The sequence below is a fragment of the Mesitornis unicolor genome, unplaced genomic scaffold (assembly GCF_000695765.1).
Source record: "Mesitornis unicolor isolate BGI_N332 unplaced genomic scaffold, ASM69576v1 scaffold9688, whole genome shotgun sequence".
Taxonomy (NCBI): domain Eukaryota; kingdom Metazoa; phylum Chordata; class Aves; order Mesitornithiformes; family Mesitornithidae; genus Mesitornis; species Mesitornis unicolor.
The window spans coordinates 1,096-18,660 of NW_010202523.1; the positions used below are offsets into that span (position 1 = coordinate 1,096).

Here is a 17,565-nt window from a genome sequence, read left to right on the forward strand (position 1 = left end):
GTGTCATTGGCCCCTTTTTAATTGTATGTAAACTCCTTACAGATCCTGAAGGAATAACGGAACTCTTCCCCTCCACTGCTGTCTTCTCCCATGTGCTCTCTCTCATACATACCTAGTGCCACCATGGCTATCATCACCCTTTATCTCCCTGTACAAAGGTTTAAGTATTTCGAGTGAAGCTTTCCAGAAGAGAGTCCATGAACTCTCTTGAAACCCCTTTCCAGAAAGTAGATACCACTGATGGGAAAGACAACTAGAAAAGACAATTCTGTACTGTAACAGTTCAGACCCAGTGTTCTGTACCCCCCATCTTACCAGAAGAATTAGCACAAATAGTGAAGGGGCTGAACAAACAGGGTTTTACACAACATTAATAGGGACTTCTATCAGAAAAGCAAGACCAGATCTTGATTATCAAGCATCCATTTGCCTCTACAACACTTCCCCACCATTGCTGCTACATGCTCAGTTCTTCCCGACTGCAGTGAGCCTAAAGCATTATCTTCCAGGTATAAACAGATTTTGATGAGTAAAAAAACCCAAACCAACAAAAGAACAACTTAAAAGCACTGCTGCATCCAGCCCAGCTGCATCCAGCCCAGCACTTGTCCACCTGGTAGTTTCCAGGTAGCAATCATGTCCTTCTTGCAGCAGTGAAGGAGATGGAACTTGGCCTACCTGGTTGCCAGCTGCTTTCTTCTTGCTCATCTGGCTGCTCCTCTGCTGAGCACTGCAAACAACAGCAGAGACATTCAAAACCCCTCAGGCTCTTCTTTATCATCTGAATCCTGCTCCCATCAGATAGTGTACATTCATGTCTCTCACCACTGGCTTCCAAACCCTGATAACCCAGCCTATTTCCACCTGCATTCTCAACCTGGTCTACTAATCTTCTCACTCCCACCTGAACCACACTTGGGTCACTAACCCTCCACAGGGGTTTTTCCCCTACCTGACACAACCCTAATACTCTAAACTCACCCTTTTACAGATCCCTATTCTCCTCCCCAGCCCTGCAATACAGAGTCACTGAAACACAAGCAATACTGAGAGCTGAACCATACTTTGGGACCTCAGCACGTGCACCAGGACCTTTGCAACCCATTTACTGGAGCAGCTATAGGACAGAGCCACAGGAAACACATGCAGAGAAGAGGCAATAGGATGTGAGTGCTTACTTGGCAAAGCCAATGAAATCCTCATGGTTTGTGTTCATGTAAGCCAGCTCGATGTCTATTAGAAGCATGACCTGCCAAACAGGGGCACAAACAGAGCAAGACAGACATTAGTGATTGACACTGCTAATAGTCAGGGATAGAGCCCTTGTATGTTGTTCATCTGATCAGCCCTTGCAGCCACACATCCCTTGACTCAGGCCCTAGACTGTCCCTTCAAAGTGTCCCCCACCCCACCCGATCTCCCCCTCTTACACACACGCCTGATCCCCTACCTGATCTTTGGTCCTGCCTTCTCTCTCACGGATGTGAGTAGTAACAATCCTCTCCATCTCCTCACGCAGATGAGGGTACTGGCTGAGCTGCAGGAGAGAGGAAACACGTGCACATGGGAAAGGGAGGTATAAAGGGGGGAGTGACCCCCCACATGTACACATGCATACATACACCCTGCAATCAGATATTTTCAAGGGAAGTTCTAGAAAGCTGGACTTGCAGACAGATTTTTCCAAGTTCCTGGAGGTCTGCTGGGGGCAAAGTTAACTCCCTTTTGCTTTCAGCTTCAGAGAAGAGTCCTGTTCACTCTTGCAGCAACCTTTCTGCCTCACCAGAGACCTACTCCAAACCCACTACATTCTTCCTGGTATGTGGCTCTGTACAAACCCCAGACAAACACACTACTTATTGCTTGTTTTTCCCATTAAAGTGAACGATTTCTCAAAATGCTCAACATCTCACTTTAGTAGGCCAAGTAGGTGAATGATCTGTTGCTACAACCTGCTAAGTCCTATGGGAAGTCTCCCTGGGAAGTGGATTTCAATGCCCATTTGCTGAGGCATTAAGTGAAAGCATCTGGTCCTCTCCAACAACTGCAGAGACAGAATCTGACCAACTCAAGCGGATATGTCTTCAAGAAACGCTGTGCTCTAGGCATCCAACTGCTTCTACCTGCTCTCCAGCTGTGCTGGGGCAGGATTACATAGCGAGGTCTATTATTCACATTATAGCTACACCACTCTTTTTGCCATGCTCCTGAGGAGGCAATCCTTTTCTGCCCATGCAGAGAAGTAGGACTTTACTAGCTGTGGCTCAGAAGGAAAGTGTCTACAGAGATCATACATGAGAAACCCTTCCAAAATGAGCATTCTTAAAGCCCTCAGTTTCACACAGCACCTATCTACTTGCCTAGATTCATAAGCCTCTAGTGATTTCAACAGCAGTAACTGTAAGCTTCTCAGGTCAGGCCCAGCATAGTCAAATGAAATTAATCCTCCAGACCCAGGACCTAGCTCTTTCTTCCCCACTTTGCATATCTCCTGTGAAACAGTCCCGTCCCCTCCCCCTTTTTAAAAAAAATATTACCTCCAATTTGACTCTAATGTCAAACAGCATTTCCTAATATCAATCTTTTATATGCCTTCCTCAAGGGGGCATATTTAAAAAAATAATAATCTCATTTGCCCATGATCTGCATTTGTTTTGTTCCTCCAATTTACATGAGAGCTTCTTAAACTGGTCTGGCCTTTTGTTCTCTATACATAAGGAATTATCATGTGCTAGAAGTAACTGACTCAAAGTGTGCAGCACCACTACTGGAAGCCAGATCCTACTCTAACCAGCAACAATATCCTTAACATCCGAGCACAAATAGTCTCAAACCCTCACAGTCAAGCAAGTTGCAATAGCCTGGAACTGAAATTGAGGACTAGCTTTGACACTGCCTATTTTCAAATGTGTGGTTTGTTTTGAATGCCAATAACTCCACAGAGGAATGAAAAAAAAAAATCTAACAAATGGAATTAGTGTTCCCCACCATCTTGTCTTGAAAGCACAAACTGGGTGTTCTCCATGATCCTTATGGCTCAGGCAGCTGGTTGCTTCAGAGACACACAGGCAAAGCTTCCTGTTTCCTTTGGGGGTTGGCAAAGCATAGATGGGCAAGTTACATCAAACAGAAAAACAGGAAGTTGGAAAACCTCTAAGCAAGTCTCAGCTTCTTTGCTTCAAATTTAAAAAAAACAAAACCAAACAACAAAAACAGTCAAACAAAAAAACCCACATCAAACCTACCCCCACCACCCCACTCCCAACCAGTACAAATGCTCACAAAGTGCAAAATAAGTTGTGGTTTACTCAGAACCCAGGTCATCCAGCAACATTCATGTGCAAAAATAAATTGACAGCATCAGTCCCCATGCAGGAGCTTCCAACCCCAAGCATGCACAGGAGAAGCAAGGGTGGGCAAGGGGAGAGGACACAGATAAGCCACAGGACGTCACACCACCAGGGAACATGCAGTAGCGCATAGAGGGGCAAGGAGTTATCACCAGCAGTACAAACAGCACCCAGAAATGCCATGACTCTGAAAGACAGGAGAGCAGGTGACCCTCCAAGGGGTTAAGTCTGTCAGCCTGGGATCATGTCACAGCTCAAGTGGGTTTTCAATCCTGTTTTGGCTGCATTTGCCTGTTTAATCAAAATACAAGCTCACAGCCCTCTTTGAAAACCAATTTGTCCCAATGTTCCTTAGTTCCCCTTTTTTGCAGGTTCCAGGAGTCCTTGCCAGCACACCAAAGATCAACTTTTAGCTGCAGCATTGCTGACTTGCAAGACCTTCCTGCACTTGTGAGATGCTGCAGTGCAGTCTGGCACAGAAGGTTCCTGCTTTTGGAAAAACACTAGCTAGAAAACTGTCCTCCTAAATGTAAGGGCTGTCATGCTTACACCAGCTTTCTGTTGATTTTGGAGCCACTCTCCATTTAGCCAACTGGAAGAATCTCAGAATCAGGCCAGGCAGAACAGCTCTTAACAGCTACCTTCTCTTCAGCCCTCAACTTTAATAGTCAAGAAATAGTCAACTGCGTAACTCTTTTCATACAGGATCGCTGTACTTCTGTAACACAAACAGATGGGTTTTGCTGCCTCCTGTGTTCGTTAATAGTCCCATAATATTCTACCTATGCAGCTTTATCAACTGCACATACAAAAATTTCTTCACCATCTGGGGTGAAATGAAATAATTGTGACAGCACAGACAAACAGTTACACACAACAGTTCAGGACAGCAACAAACCAAGGCTACAGGACTGTTAAGCTAATTCAAGAGGTGTTAGCCCAAGTGGTCTTCCTTTCAAGAAGCCTTGCAGAACTTTTAGTGAGTTTAAAGGTTTTTGTCATCTGAAAGGCAACATCAGTCCACAACACAGCAGGCTGGGTATTACCTTACAATTAGCATCAGTCCTAAAGTAGCCTTTTCCAAATGCCTCCCCTAATAGCACATGCTCTTGTCCACATCAAGCAGTTAGGGCTATAACATGCAAGATAAATATTGCAAATTAATTATCTAATGTCCCTGAGCTGTTGCTACCTTATGCCACTAGAACCCATCCCTGGCAGTTACCTTCTACTTCTTCAGAGGGAGATACAGACAAGATTAAGCTTCTTACTACGTGTAGGCATTTGACTTTAAATATTACTAGAGCCTTCATTTTCCAGTAGCATTGCTAGATATCTTCATTCAGGAAGTTATTTCTCCTGTCTAGTCAACATCTGCCTCCCTGGGCTTTCCAGCTTTTATTACAGCCCCTAGTGTCCTACAATGTCACCAGTACTATCACCTTCCTCACAGGATATGTCTTGGTTGCATCACCATGTAACATCCTCACAGGGTCCTCTACCATGTCATGGATTAAAATCCACAGAGCAAGTGGGTACCCAGCCACTCTAATGATACGGTCCAATAAAGAAACTGGAATTCAACACCCTTGAGGTTTCCATGATCCTCCCTGCCCACCCAGAACAGACATCTCCAGCCAGATACAGGAAACAGTGTAAGCAATCAAACCCATCAAAACAAAAAGTCCACAAGACAGGCTGGAAAGGAGTTACTCTGCATTGCTACATCAGCCCCCACGATCTGGCAACAGCAGGACTCTGCAAGAAATAGGCTGGGAAGAGCTCAGGGCATATCAAAGATGTCTCCTTAACAAAGGTAGAGGTAAGCTCTGTATTCCTAAGCACAACCAGACCTCATTAGCTCAGCTCTTGCCTTCACTCTGAACTCATACCAATTCCAGTTTTCCCTTCCTTCCCAATTTAGGGGTATACATTGGTGAGTCTGGCTGTAACCCTGGAAGAAGGGAACTGTAATTTTCAAGTCTTAAAATAACCCACAAAACAGCCTTTTCCAACTCAGTTTCCAGAACATACTTCTGTTGTGCCACAGACATGTTTCTGGCCCCTCACTGGTGAGTTTAACACTAATTGCCACATCTGCCTTTTTTTTGGTTAAGGCGGCATGTGGTGCCCTCTCCTGGAGGAAACCAGCCTGGGAAGCAACTCTGCTCCTGCCCCAGCCTCTAAGCAGGGTCTGACACCCTCCATGTCACTCGGGGCTGTTTTCCTCTCCACCTGCTGCTGCCCTCTGCTAGCCTCAGGCTTCACCTCATACACAACATACAAGAGAAAGTATCCACCATTACCTCCCACTGAGCATAGTCCATGAAGCAAGAGATCAGCAGAGAATGATGCAAAGGGTATAATGCCTGGAAAAGCTTTTCCACAAGCCTTTTGGGACAGTAATCTTCTGTAGACCCTGACCAGCTTTTGCTGAACATCCTGCACCTCAGACTTATAACTGTATATGCTACTGCTCAACATAGCTCTCCAGACGAAATGAAACCTGCAGACCACTCATGCTGTGGGGATGTGAGGTCTTTTTCTGGCTCTTTATCTTTTTCTAGGTTATCTAAATTTAAGGGAATCCCAGAAAAAACCAGTAAGAAGTTCCAAATGTGCAGGCAGTGGCACAGCCAAATGGGCTTGCAAAGGGTTTGATCCACACTGAGGTGAATGTCACTGAGCCAGGCAGAGGAAAAGGGTATGTTAGAGTAATCCACCAGATCCCAGCTCACTTCTCAGCTAAAGAGCCCATCAGCTGACACCTACTTCTCTGGGTCTGTTTTCTAACTGCTCTTATACCTGCAGGTTGCTGCTCTCCTTTAGATGCATCTTTGTATCGATTTCCGCTCGCTAGGTTTGCTGGAGTTCCTGGGGGTGTGTGTGGAGCATGGAAGTGTGTGGGAAGGGAGTGGGCATTTACCTTTCTTTGTATTTTTTGTTTGTTTACCTTTTCGCTACACTTTCTGATGGTGGATGTGAGCTCACTCACTACCATATCCACACACTTCAGACTCGGCTCCTTCAACTTCTGCACCTGCTTTTTCACTATGGCTTCAAAAGCGAGGTCAGGCGTGAAGAGACCCGTTCTGCATGGCAGGGGCAGGGTGGGAGGAAGCAACGAGGAAGAAGAAAGCGAAGCAGAGAAAGAGTAGGAAGGAGAAGGAAAGAGAAGGAAGGAAAAGGGAAAAGAGAGAAAACACAAGGCAAAATGAGAAGTGAGATTTTGGTTCATTCCGTTAGTTTACTGAACCAGGTGAGCATTGCTATGGGGCCTGTGCACTGCCAAGTATCAGGAGAGTCTACAGGCAAATGGAAGTGGCAACGGGGAATGAGGTAGGAGCAGCTGTGCCAGTGAAATGGTGAGCTGCCAAGAGCAAGATGAATGGATGGAACCTCCCCAGGGATCAAGTGATCTCTTCCTGAAGGAAAGCTTCTTTGGATTTTAAGACAAAGCTGCTTGCCACAGTGAGCCACTGCCTCTCTTCCTAGAGGCTCACCATGTCCCACTTCACTTTGTCTCAGGCATTCCCCTTTTCTTCTCACCACAGTTAACTCCCCTTCATGCTTTTCCTATTGCAGCTGGAAGAAGCCTGACCAGGAGACATGCTAAGACTTGCAAAGGTCTGTCACTTGCATCTTATTCTGGCAGAACTGAGCCAAATTGATGTCTCAGTTTCAGGGATTCAAACTGTTCTGTATACGGAGCATATTTCATCTCACTGTCCTTCCCTGCAACATTAACTTCCTCAGTAAAAACAGATGTACCCAGTATTTAGGAAAATGCAAACATGCTACAGGGCATCCATAACTATACAAAGCATCTGTTCTGTCCCAGCTAACCTGTAGCATCAGAACCAGTAAAGGCCTCTTGAAGCTTATCAGTGGAAATTAACACTTCCTTATATTTAAGTGGTCTGTATTCTCAATGGCTTCACTAAGAGCAGAAAGTCCATAGAAACTAAAGTGACTAAAATATGACCAAGATTAATCCACTTCAAGACTACTGCACCCAAAGAAATTTTTCAGCACATCTTTTACACTTCAGAGCTTCCACCAGGATGCTCTTTGTTACACAACCCAAGTTACTTGTTTCAGCATGGGGCATTACCACTTTGCAAGTGTTTTCATGCGGACAATGTTCCCTTGACATGGGATAAGGATACTGCCTTCCTAAAGCTACAGCTCATAGTCAAACCTGGGGTGCCGACAGCTAACAACAAATCCAGGGCTAGCTATAATCACCACCTCAGTTAAAACAAATCTTTCCCCCTTCACCTCATCTTTCACACCTCTATGGATAACACCTGCAAGATCCCAAGCAGCATCAGTATTAAAACACTCTTCAACATGTATTATAGGACCTACCACTAGTCTGTCTTTTAAGGAGCAAAGAGTTGGAATATGTTACGGGACAGCTTCACCCAAGGGTCTCTCTCATGGTGCCAATAATGCCTCTCTTGAGCAAAGCAAGGGCATTTCCAGAGTTAAGTTCACATCCTCTGACTCAGCAGCAGTTTCCTACTAACCCAGATGCCCTGCTAAGCTCAGTATACACTGTTTCCTCCACCAGAATTGGAGGGCCCTGCACACACACAAAAATAATCAAAAAACATATCAGCCCCTTACAGTGCTCAAGTATCACCTGGATGACAACATGATGTTTCTTAAGATACAAAATTGTAACCATGGCTACTAGAGCACACACAGAACAACTAACACTGAAGGCAACCATCAAATTCTTCGCAGTAGGACCTAAGCTAAAATGGAATGCTTTACTCCTGACTGTGACATTTCAGCCTCCCTATGGTGTCTTCTCCTCCTTTATTCCCCACCTTGCTGTACTCACCACCTGATCACTTGAGGAACCTGCTGCTGTCAGAACAGATGGTCTATTCCAAAATTATCAGTAAAAGAGAAAACAAAAAGAAACAATGAAGAAATAGGAAATGGAGGAAAGGATGCAAAGAGAAAGAATGAAGGGGATATTTTGAATAGCAACTTATGGATGGAGAACAAATAAAGAGAAGCTTCAGAGGGCATGAAAAAGGAGGGCCCTTCTGATCCAGTTAGCAGGCGACTCTGGATACTTGGCAGCCTGAGGGCCTGTGCTTACCTGTCGCCAGGCTCTAATGGCAATTTTCTGGGTGCTCCCCACAGTCACACACCCCAAGAGAGGACAGCAGGACAGAAAAAGGAAGCTCCTCCAGCACTCTAGAAACCTGAGCAATCTCTTTGCTTTCCCAGTCTGTCCTGGGGGGGGCAAAGCATGTGCCTGCATGCCTGAGCCCTTCTATAGAGGCTCTTGGCCCTAAGGACTAGGCAATTCTGCAAGCGATGGCAAGTATCACCACTTGGGCACCTTTCCCCACCCTTGCAGAGACAGGGTGTCAGACTCTCCAGACACGTCCTGCAATGCCCATTTACCTGCACCAACCAGTGGTGATTCCAGTCTCCAGTACCTGTACCACCATCCTAACTGAGGTGTCTTTTCACCAGCACCTAGCCCTGCCTGAAGCAGCAAGCCATGGCTGAGAGGCATGGCACAAGTCCTCTTATCTTGTTGCCTTTCAACCTCAACCTCAGAAACAAAGGTTGCCACATTCAAAGGGCAGAATCGAGGCAGGTTCCCTCCCTCAGCCCCAACAAACACCAGTATGGATCCCAAAGGACAGAACCTGAAATCCTCTGAGAGAACAAGAGGACCCCAGAGGTTGATGGACATTTCTAACTTGCTTCTTCTCAGCCATGTGCTGCTCTTCCAGAACAGGAATGGACCAAGCCAACCAGAAACCAAGCCAAACAACACAGGAATATTTCCTTGCAGTACAGCCACAGCTGTAACTGCTGCAGCCTCTTAAGTTCAGCCCCATACACCCCTCCAGCAGCACCCAAAAGCTAACTTGGGATTAATCCTCTCACTTCTACAAGAACAGAGGGAACAAAATTTAAAGCCCAGTTTGGCTCATAAATAAATCCAGATATTAAATTTAAAGTCAAATGTGGCCATGTAAGAAATGCCCTTGGTTTTAGAAGAAATCAGGTGTCATGCTACAGACAGAGGGGTGCCAGGGACATCTCCAGCACCCCTCAGCTCTAAACATTTAGGGAACAGGGCCACAGCCCACACCCCACAGCACTTCCCCTCCTGTTTGGCTTGTTGGCTGGATCGCCCCAGGCTGGTACCGCTCAGGTCTAGTCATGCTGAGGAGGTGGTTAGAAACACCGAGTGTGGCTGCAGGCAAGTCCCTGCCCAAGTCACAGCGCTGTGCCGCAGCCAGCGAGCAGAGGAAAGTGCCAGCTCCATGCTGCCTCTGGTTACCTTCTTGGTGCACTGTCTAACGGTATTGATTAATTCCGAAATGACCATGTCCACGCATTTCAGGCAAGGTTCTTTAATCTTCTTCACCTGCTTTTTCACAATGGTCTCAAAGGCCATGTCGGGCGTGAAGAGACCGGTTCTAAACACCCAGGGTGGGGATAAGAGAAGGCAGGAGGGGGAGAAGGGGCAAGGAGAATGTCACAGCGTTACACACACATCTTGGAGCAGGCACCGCCATCACTGAAACCCGGCACACGGGGCTGGGGAGGTGTCACATCCCTCAGACACACCCTGACTGGAGTCCCTGGAAAATGGGGGACACTTGGCACCTCCAAGGAAGGAGATGCTGAGGGCAAAACGGATCCCAGCTGGACAGTCATGGCCAGGCCACCATTTTGCCTCAGTCACCATGCCTAAGGGTGGCAGGGGCTGACCCCTCCATGGCATATCTGACTTCAGAGTTGTACAGCAGATGGGAGGTCTTTTCTGAAAGACTTTCTTAATGATTCGGACACTTAATGTTTGATATCCTTTACCAAGCTCAGCTAGTGACTGAGCAAAAGTAAATAATGAAAATAAATCTAGGTCAGCATTTGTTGACATCCCAGTGTTCAGGGAGGGCTCAAACAGGCATCAGGCCCTGCTCACCTTCCTTCTCAGGAGCAGCATGCTCAGGGTCTCAGGGCTGTGCTTTCTGACAGCTAAGAGGCACCGAGGGAAACATGAGCATGTTTGATAACTATGTCCCGGGGCCATTGGGATCCTAGTGATGGGCACCCCAGTGCTCTCTCAGATCTCTAGGTGATATGCTCAGCACCAGCTGTTTGGAACAACTAACTTTTGGTTAGTATGGGGGCAAAAAATGAAAGCCAGTGTTTAAAACTAAATGAAGGAGTGGTATAGGCTTACATCTCTCTTTCAATCCATTCTTATGTCAAGATACAAGGAGGGAGAAAACACCTAGTCACCAAGGCAGCTTTACCTTTTAGGCTTCTGTGACTCACATGGGAAGAAAAAGCAAACTGACTTGGATGATTGTCCCTACTCCCAGATTCAAGCCACCAAGCTGTGGTCCAAGGAGGTTACCCCTCCCCTTTGGGTGACCTACCGTACCTCTGAAGTCTTCAACTCCATTCAGAAGGTCTAAAGGTATTTACAAGGTTATGCAGCCAATCGTCTGCCTAGTGCGTGATACGTGCCTGATACCATGGATGTTCTTGATGGCATAGCTAATCTCCCGTCGCAGCTCCTTCTCATCAAACTCCATCTGCACCAAGAGAGTTTTATAATCAGAAACAGTCTGACTTATTTGTGCAACCCTAGAATACACAACAGGATGCGCTACAGGTCCCATGCCAGCACTATCATGTGACAGACAAGATATTAGCCCAAGTGTTGGATACAGAGTCCAACCATAAAGCTTCTATTGCCAATACAGACATCCTGGACAAATCTGCACAGCTGAGGGCCTGCATTTACGGATGCCAAGCCCCAGCAGCTCTCAAGGAGCTTCTTAGAGATAAAGCAGTAATACTGAAGTACTAGATTGCTTTCTAAAACAAACTGCTGTTTCTCCCAAGATTTAGCACAAGGTCTTGGCAGCTGTTTTTTCAGTAAGCACCACCAAGAGATTTGCAATTCACATACAAGAATGTACTATCCGATACAAGGCAGGCTCTTGTATTTCACTAAAAAGGCCTCATCTTGTTCAAATTTGAAAAAGGAAGCAAAATGCAGAAAAAATCCAGGAGTGGAATGATTTGGCTCTCAAGACCGTTCCAACTGATATTAACAAGGTTTTTCTGTACCAGTTCTGATCAGGTTAGTGTGCTTTGCCATCCAAGAAAACTATAATTCAATAAAAATCCTCCTCAGCTGTTATGACAGTAGAACAGTTTCTACACTGTTCCCACCTCTAGGCCATTAATAGGGGCCAGACAGGAGTAACCCCAAGTATGTCTACATCCTCTTTCCTGCTTCTTGAGGACAAAATAAATATATAAAAAGGCAGTAAAAAAGGCAATAAAAGGAAAATCATAAAACAAAGGGAGAGACAGATGATGGAAGATACTGAGAAGAGTAAAGAAGAGGTAACAGACAACAGCCAAGACGATAAAGTGGATCTCAGCAGCACCTTAACCAGTTCAAATGGGAAACGTTCATGGAAGATGCGGTTAATCCTAGCTCCTCCTGACAGCTCATAGGTATCAATTTGGTCTCCAGAGCCTTCAATGCGTTTCTCAAAGTCCACAGCAAACTGCTGGACCATCCTGCAAATAAAAACAAAAAAGCATGAAGCAGAAGTTACAGCTGAGCAGTCATCTCCAGGGAGGGATGTGCAGTTGAGGTGACTTACTGAAGCAGAGCTTTGGTCTTGCGAGCTGGGTCATCAGGGCGAAAGTTCTTGTACTCCTCCACCTCCTTCTCAATAGAGAGAAGCTGACTTTGGAGCTTGTTGCGTAGCCCTGGCAGGGTATCACGGATGTGGTTGGTCAGTTGCTGCACAAGAAAAAGGTTTAGGATGATAATAAATCTCTAGGTAATTTCTGAGAAATTTTCCGTATCACAAAATAAAGATGAATCTTCCTGTGTTCAGTCCTTCTGAGTGATCCTAATAAAAAGTCTATCCCAGGACAGATACCAGTTACTATCTGGGTGTATCCTGCCTCCCCAACTCCTATGTATTACACCCCTCTATTCTTGACCTTAATTTTATCTTCTAGTCTGCTACAAAACTCTCATTCATACAAGCCTGCTGTCTCCAGCACAAGAATAAGATTCACATAAAAGTATTTGCATTTGCTATCTACACCAGGGTAAATGCTATTCTGTCTTCAGATTGGCCCATCACTGAAACCCAAGGTGGTGGTTAAGCCCTTTTTTAATGATAAGGGTGACAAGGCAAGGTGGAAGGAGCCAAAATCACAGATGAGGCTCTAATGGGATTTCCACAGAGTTCAGCTGTGGAAAACTCCAATTTGAGGATAAATGTTTAAATAAGGAGGAAAAAATACAAAGTAGTTCTTCGCTTTCAAGTGAGTATTTCAACGGAGCAGAGAGGGAAGCAACAGTAAGTTGCTACTGCATGAGACAGGAGATAAGACAGCCTTAATAGATGGGAAAACTACCACCAGTATCACATTTAATCAATCTTTGCAGCTTACCGTTAGGTACAGAGACCACTAGAAATTTAGAAGGTGTCTTTTAGCTTAACCAGAAAGACCTTGCATTCAGATAGTGTAAATGCCACGAAGCGACTATTGATTTTGCACCAGTGTTAGTGAGAGGATAAAGCAGTGCTCTGCCGTTGGTGTGCGAGCTCACTTTTTGGCCTTAATGTGTTTCACTGTATCAGTATTATACAGGGCAAGCACACTTCATAGGACCTGGCACCAAAATGTTTTTTTATGATGTGAAGAGTGCTTAACTCTTCCTTCTCTACAAGTCTCACTGCAACAGAACAATTTAAAGTATTTATCAGTTTGTTGACCCCAAGTTTTAGCTTTTCCTGATTTTATCCAACTCAGAAGAGTCCCGATGGCCAACACAGTGGGCAGCAGTTCTTGAATGTGGACAGTACCTGGTTCAACACTTTCTGCAGGTAGGGGGTTCCCATGCGATCAGCCATGTGTCTGTAAGCTGGGTGGGAGAGAAAGAATTTCCTCTCTGCAGCCAGAGCTGCTTGAATGTCCTTCTTGCCATCAATGTCCTTCTGACTTCTGTTGACTACACCAATGTAACCTGCAGGAGTGGGGTTAGAGATCAGATGGTTGCAAGGATGAAAACAAACAGGATTCAGACTGAAAAGGAAGTTACTCAACTGGCAGCATTGCAAAAGGGGAATTCTAGTGGCAACATATTATTAGGAACCAATTGGAAGAGTTTAACATTTGAATTTCCTCTGAATGGCACAGGTTCAGGTATTTTAGTATGCAGGACAAAAATGACTATGCAACTGAGTTAGCTTATTCATTACTGTTCCCTCAATTACAAAGCATACCCCTAGTCTCATTCATTTGAGACTATTGTGTTAAAGTCCTTTAGACAGGTACTTCACTATAGCTATACACAGCATGTATCACAGCCCAAAATTATTTCACCTGATATACTAAGGCAATCTCATCTAGGTAAGGTATGAAGGGAGCCTTTTAGACAGGAATTCCATTTTTGCAGCTTGCCTTATTAAAAGCAGTAAGGAAAGAAAAAGTAAATATAAGAGTGTATGGCTCTGCTTCTGTGAGGACTACATATCAAGATACAAATATCTAAAAAGTTACTATTAACAGTGTGACTCATCCATGTTCCCCAACTTTTCCTCAGTTCCAGCTTGGAACAGAGATGGCTTAACCTCAAGTTATAACAGATGTTGCAGGAAGGGGATGCACTGAAAGAAGGGAATGAGGTCAGGACATCTCATACAAGGAAGAGAAGGAGGAGATCACAGACAAAGCATGAGGAAATGTACCTCTACGAAGAGGAAGTAATTTATTTTCTAATACATCTCGTGCATCAGTTCCTTCATCCATAAGATCCAGCTTAGTGATGACTCCAATAGTGCGTTGCCCTATGAAAAAAACATACTTGATGAAGCAAACTCATGCAATATTTCCCTGCTTACAGATTGCCCTACTTGGCTACTCAAGGGCTCTTGAACTCAAACATTACAGTTCCCATCATGTCCAAGAGGCCATGAGAGCAAACAATCGAGCTCAGTTCTCAAGTATATCCTGCTAAAATGCACATGCTATGCCAGAACAGAAAGGGATTTTAGTGCTGATTTTTCTACTTTTTTCCAGGCAGACTAAAGGAAAGGAAATCCTACACCTCTTCAGAAATGGGGCTCAGACAAAGGAAGAAAAGGGGAATAACAAGAATTCTATTACAGCAGCTGTTAACACTCACTAACACCTCTCAGAAGAATGTGTGTTGGTGAAGATACAACCCAGACAACAGACAGGAGCCCACAGCTACTGGGCTTATCACAACCAAAAGGTAAAGTCAGGCCACTGTCTAGTAATGTCACACTAAATTAAGATATATTTACCTTGAGGATCCACCTCCTTTGCAACCTTCAGGGCATCAGAATTGGCCAAATCAGAGTTGGCTGGGGACACTGCCAGGATGAGGCAATTCTCTTTGGTGACAAACTGCATGAGCATATCTCGGATCTGAAACTCGATGTCAGGAGGCTGGTCCCCCACTGGGACTTTTGTCATCCCGGGTAGATCCACCAAGGTCAGGTTCAGGACTAGACATAGGAAACAGGAGATAGCACAAGGGGGTTTGAGGTAGGAATGTTTTGGTTTATAAGAAGTACCTGTAGCTTTAGTTTCCCAAATATATAATAGGCATAACAGACGCACAGAGAAGCACACAGAGCTTTCTAGCTCCTCTTTGTTACTGCTTAGTAAGAACTACTTGCTAGTTGATACTAGTCATGATTATCAGTGATCTCATTACCCTTCAAGTCACCTGTTTTCACAAGTTTGAGACCATGGTGCTCCCTTGTTTAAGCAGAGTTCTTCCAATGAAATCAGTGGCATACAACATAGGCATTATCCAGAGAACTCTACTAAGTATGTATTTACATGCAAACAGAAGGCAAGTGCTCTTCAAGAAAGCCACTCTCCCCATACACTTCTTTTGTTCCATTTATTTGCCGAGTAAAGCAGTATCAGAAAGCAGGGAGAGACAGCAGCTCTTCACTGTAAGGTCTGTACTGATGGAAGGAAAGCCTCAGGAACAAGTTTCTGCACATACACCAGTTGTGTCATGAAGGCGTTCAGCTAGCCAACAGATACTTCAGCTGGCAGACAAATCCATTTTAGCAGTATGGCTAAGGCTGGTGGTTTGATACAGCATGTCCCAGGCACAGAGATTAGCAAGCACACTGCCCCCTTTTCATGTTTTTTCTGTCTTTATTTAATGACAAAGCAGCAAGCTGCCTCACCAGTCTCCTGAGACAGATGCTGCAGTAGGACTCACCATGGGGAGAGTAGACTCGAAGATTGATGGGCACAGGGGAAATCCCTTTGTTGGAGCCAGTAACACGATCCGTTTCAGCCTCAATCTCCAAACGGACCTCCTCAAAATCAGTGAATTTCTTTCCCTTGCAGTGTAGGAACTCACCATATTCTAGTTCAAAAGAAGCAGAGTCAGAAATAGTCACTGAAATCAGAGAAACACTCAAATTGTAATGAAAACGTGTTCCGAAGCAAGACAACAAGGCACCTGAAGAGATGAAGTCTGGCAAGGACCTTTCCCACTAGAGTCTGACAGGTTGGCATAGAAGTTACAGCAGCCGCACTGTCTGATCAACATTAGAGAACTCAGTTGAGCCCACCTTCTCAATCCAGCTTTTGTCTCAGCAGAGGTGGCATCCTCACTTTCTTTGTTCAAGCAATGATCTAGGACTTTCTCTGTGGATACTGAGCAAACTTAGCATGCATCTGCCTCCAGCAGCAGTGACTTCCACAGCCACACCGGGTACCCTGGTACTCAAGAGAACTTGGACTAGTTCTGTATTAAAGTGCTGGAGATAACAGTCTCGTCACATAACGAGAACGGACTAAAGAGTGAAAAGAACCTCTCTTGACATGGTTTTGGATTGTCTGATAGCTGGGGGTTTTTTGAGTGTCAGTCCTTGAATAGGATAACCAATTCATGAACCCTCTGTTGCAATTTTAAAAAGCTCCTAAAAGTCAAACTGTCTCCTTACTGCAGACAAGAGGACTGCCACAGACAGACCAAGTTCACCTGACAAGAGAGGAAGAGTACCTCGAAATATTCACTTGCCAACTCCTGGATGAGATCTTAACTTATGTTAAGGGGAACAGTAATGAACATATCCTGCAAGTAGCAAACCCAGTGAACTACCCAAAAAATCCAGACACTGAAATTAAGTCTTTCTTCTCCAGATCCCAGTGTTCTGGGTTTTCAGTACATTAAATCATCTCACCCCCTTATTTCAGTAGATTATCAGCAGAGTCATCTGTCTTTTAGGTCTTACCCACTCATGAGAGTCACAGCTACACTGGCAAAGGAGAATTGTCATAAGTGTATGCATGCGGCCTTGCCTAATTAAAACAACAAAAAAAAAAACCCTAAGTATTTTGCTTCTGAACACTTAACGCATCAGATGTTAAGCAAGTAGAGCTGAAAACCAGCTGCAGGTCATTTTTACTGAGGAAAATTCTTATTTATTTTTTTCCACACTGAGCAGTGCCACTGCTGAAATAACTGAACACCTTTCTTGACAAAGACAGCGATCCAGCTGAACACACGGGGAAGGCAGCTCACGTACCTGTGCTGGCGTTGACCAGCTGCAGGACCAGCGGGCGTCTGGTTACGATGCCAGATCCACGTGGCAGAAAGTCCCTGAAATGAAACAGGAAGTTTCAGATGAGTGAATGATTGTTTCCTTCCCTTTTCACAGATTTACTGCTTCTATAAACATACATGGATTCTAACAGGGAGTCTCAGTCGCAGGCGCAAAAATGTTTAAGGCACTAAAAACCAAACTCTCTCAGAGTAAGAGCTTGTTATTCTGAAGAAGTCTATACTCGCAGTGCATCCCCTCTAATACTAGCTATAGCTCCTTCAGCTGAGGTTCCAAGCTAATAAAGAAGCCCATTTAATACAGCTATCTGTACTTTGGAAAAGATAACATCTTTCAGCAGAAAGAAAAGGGAAGTTGAAGCAGAAGAGCCCCAAAACTAGCATGCCTCCCTTTGACAAAACACAACTACGACAATGAGCTATAACAAAATCACTCACACCCTCCACTTTGGGGCTTGAGAAGACACCATGCTGTTTCAGCGTGCAAACACCATATGATACATTTAAAAGAATAAACAGCAGCCAAAGGCTTGCCTCCACCCAGTGTTTCCC

General features: G+C 44.9%; 1 protein-coding gene across 1 annotated transcript; it reads right to left on the bottom strand.

Annotated features, from left to right (window-relative positions):
- Positions 1-678: 678 nt before the first annotated feature.
- Positions 679-17,135, bottom strand: LOC104534440 (dynamin-1-like; the record flags this gene model as incomplete). The annotated part of the gene is given in 12 exon segments (XM_010190418.1): positions 679-730; positions 1,179-1,249; positions 1,451-1,537; positions 9,676-9,814; positions 10,875-10,942; positions 11,810-11,945; positions 12,032-12,174; positions 13,256-13,416; positions 14,141-14,239; positions 14,720-14,923; positions 15,661-15,810; positions 16,979-17,135. Coding segments are annotated over 12 exon segments (1,467 nt in total), but the record flags the coding sequence as incomplete, so codon positions are not given.
- Between the last annotated feature and the right edge of the window lie 430 nt (positions 17,136-17,565).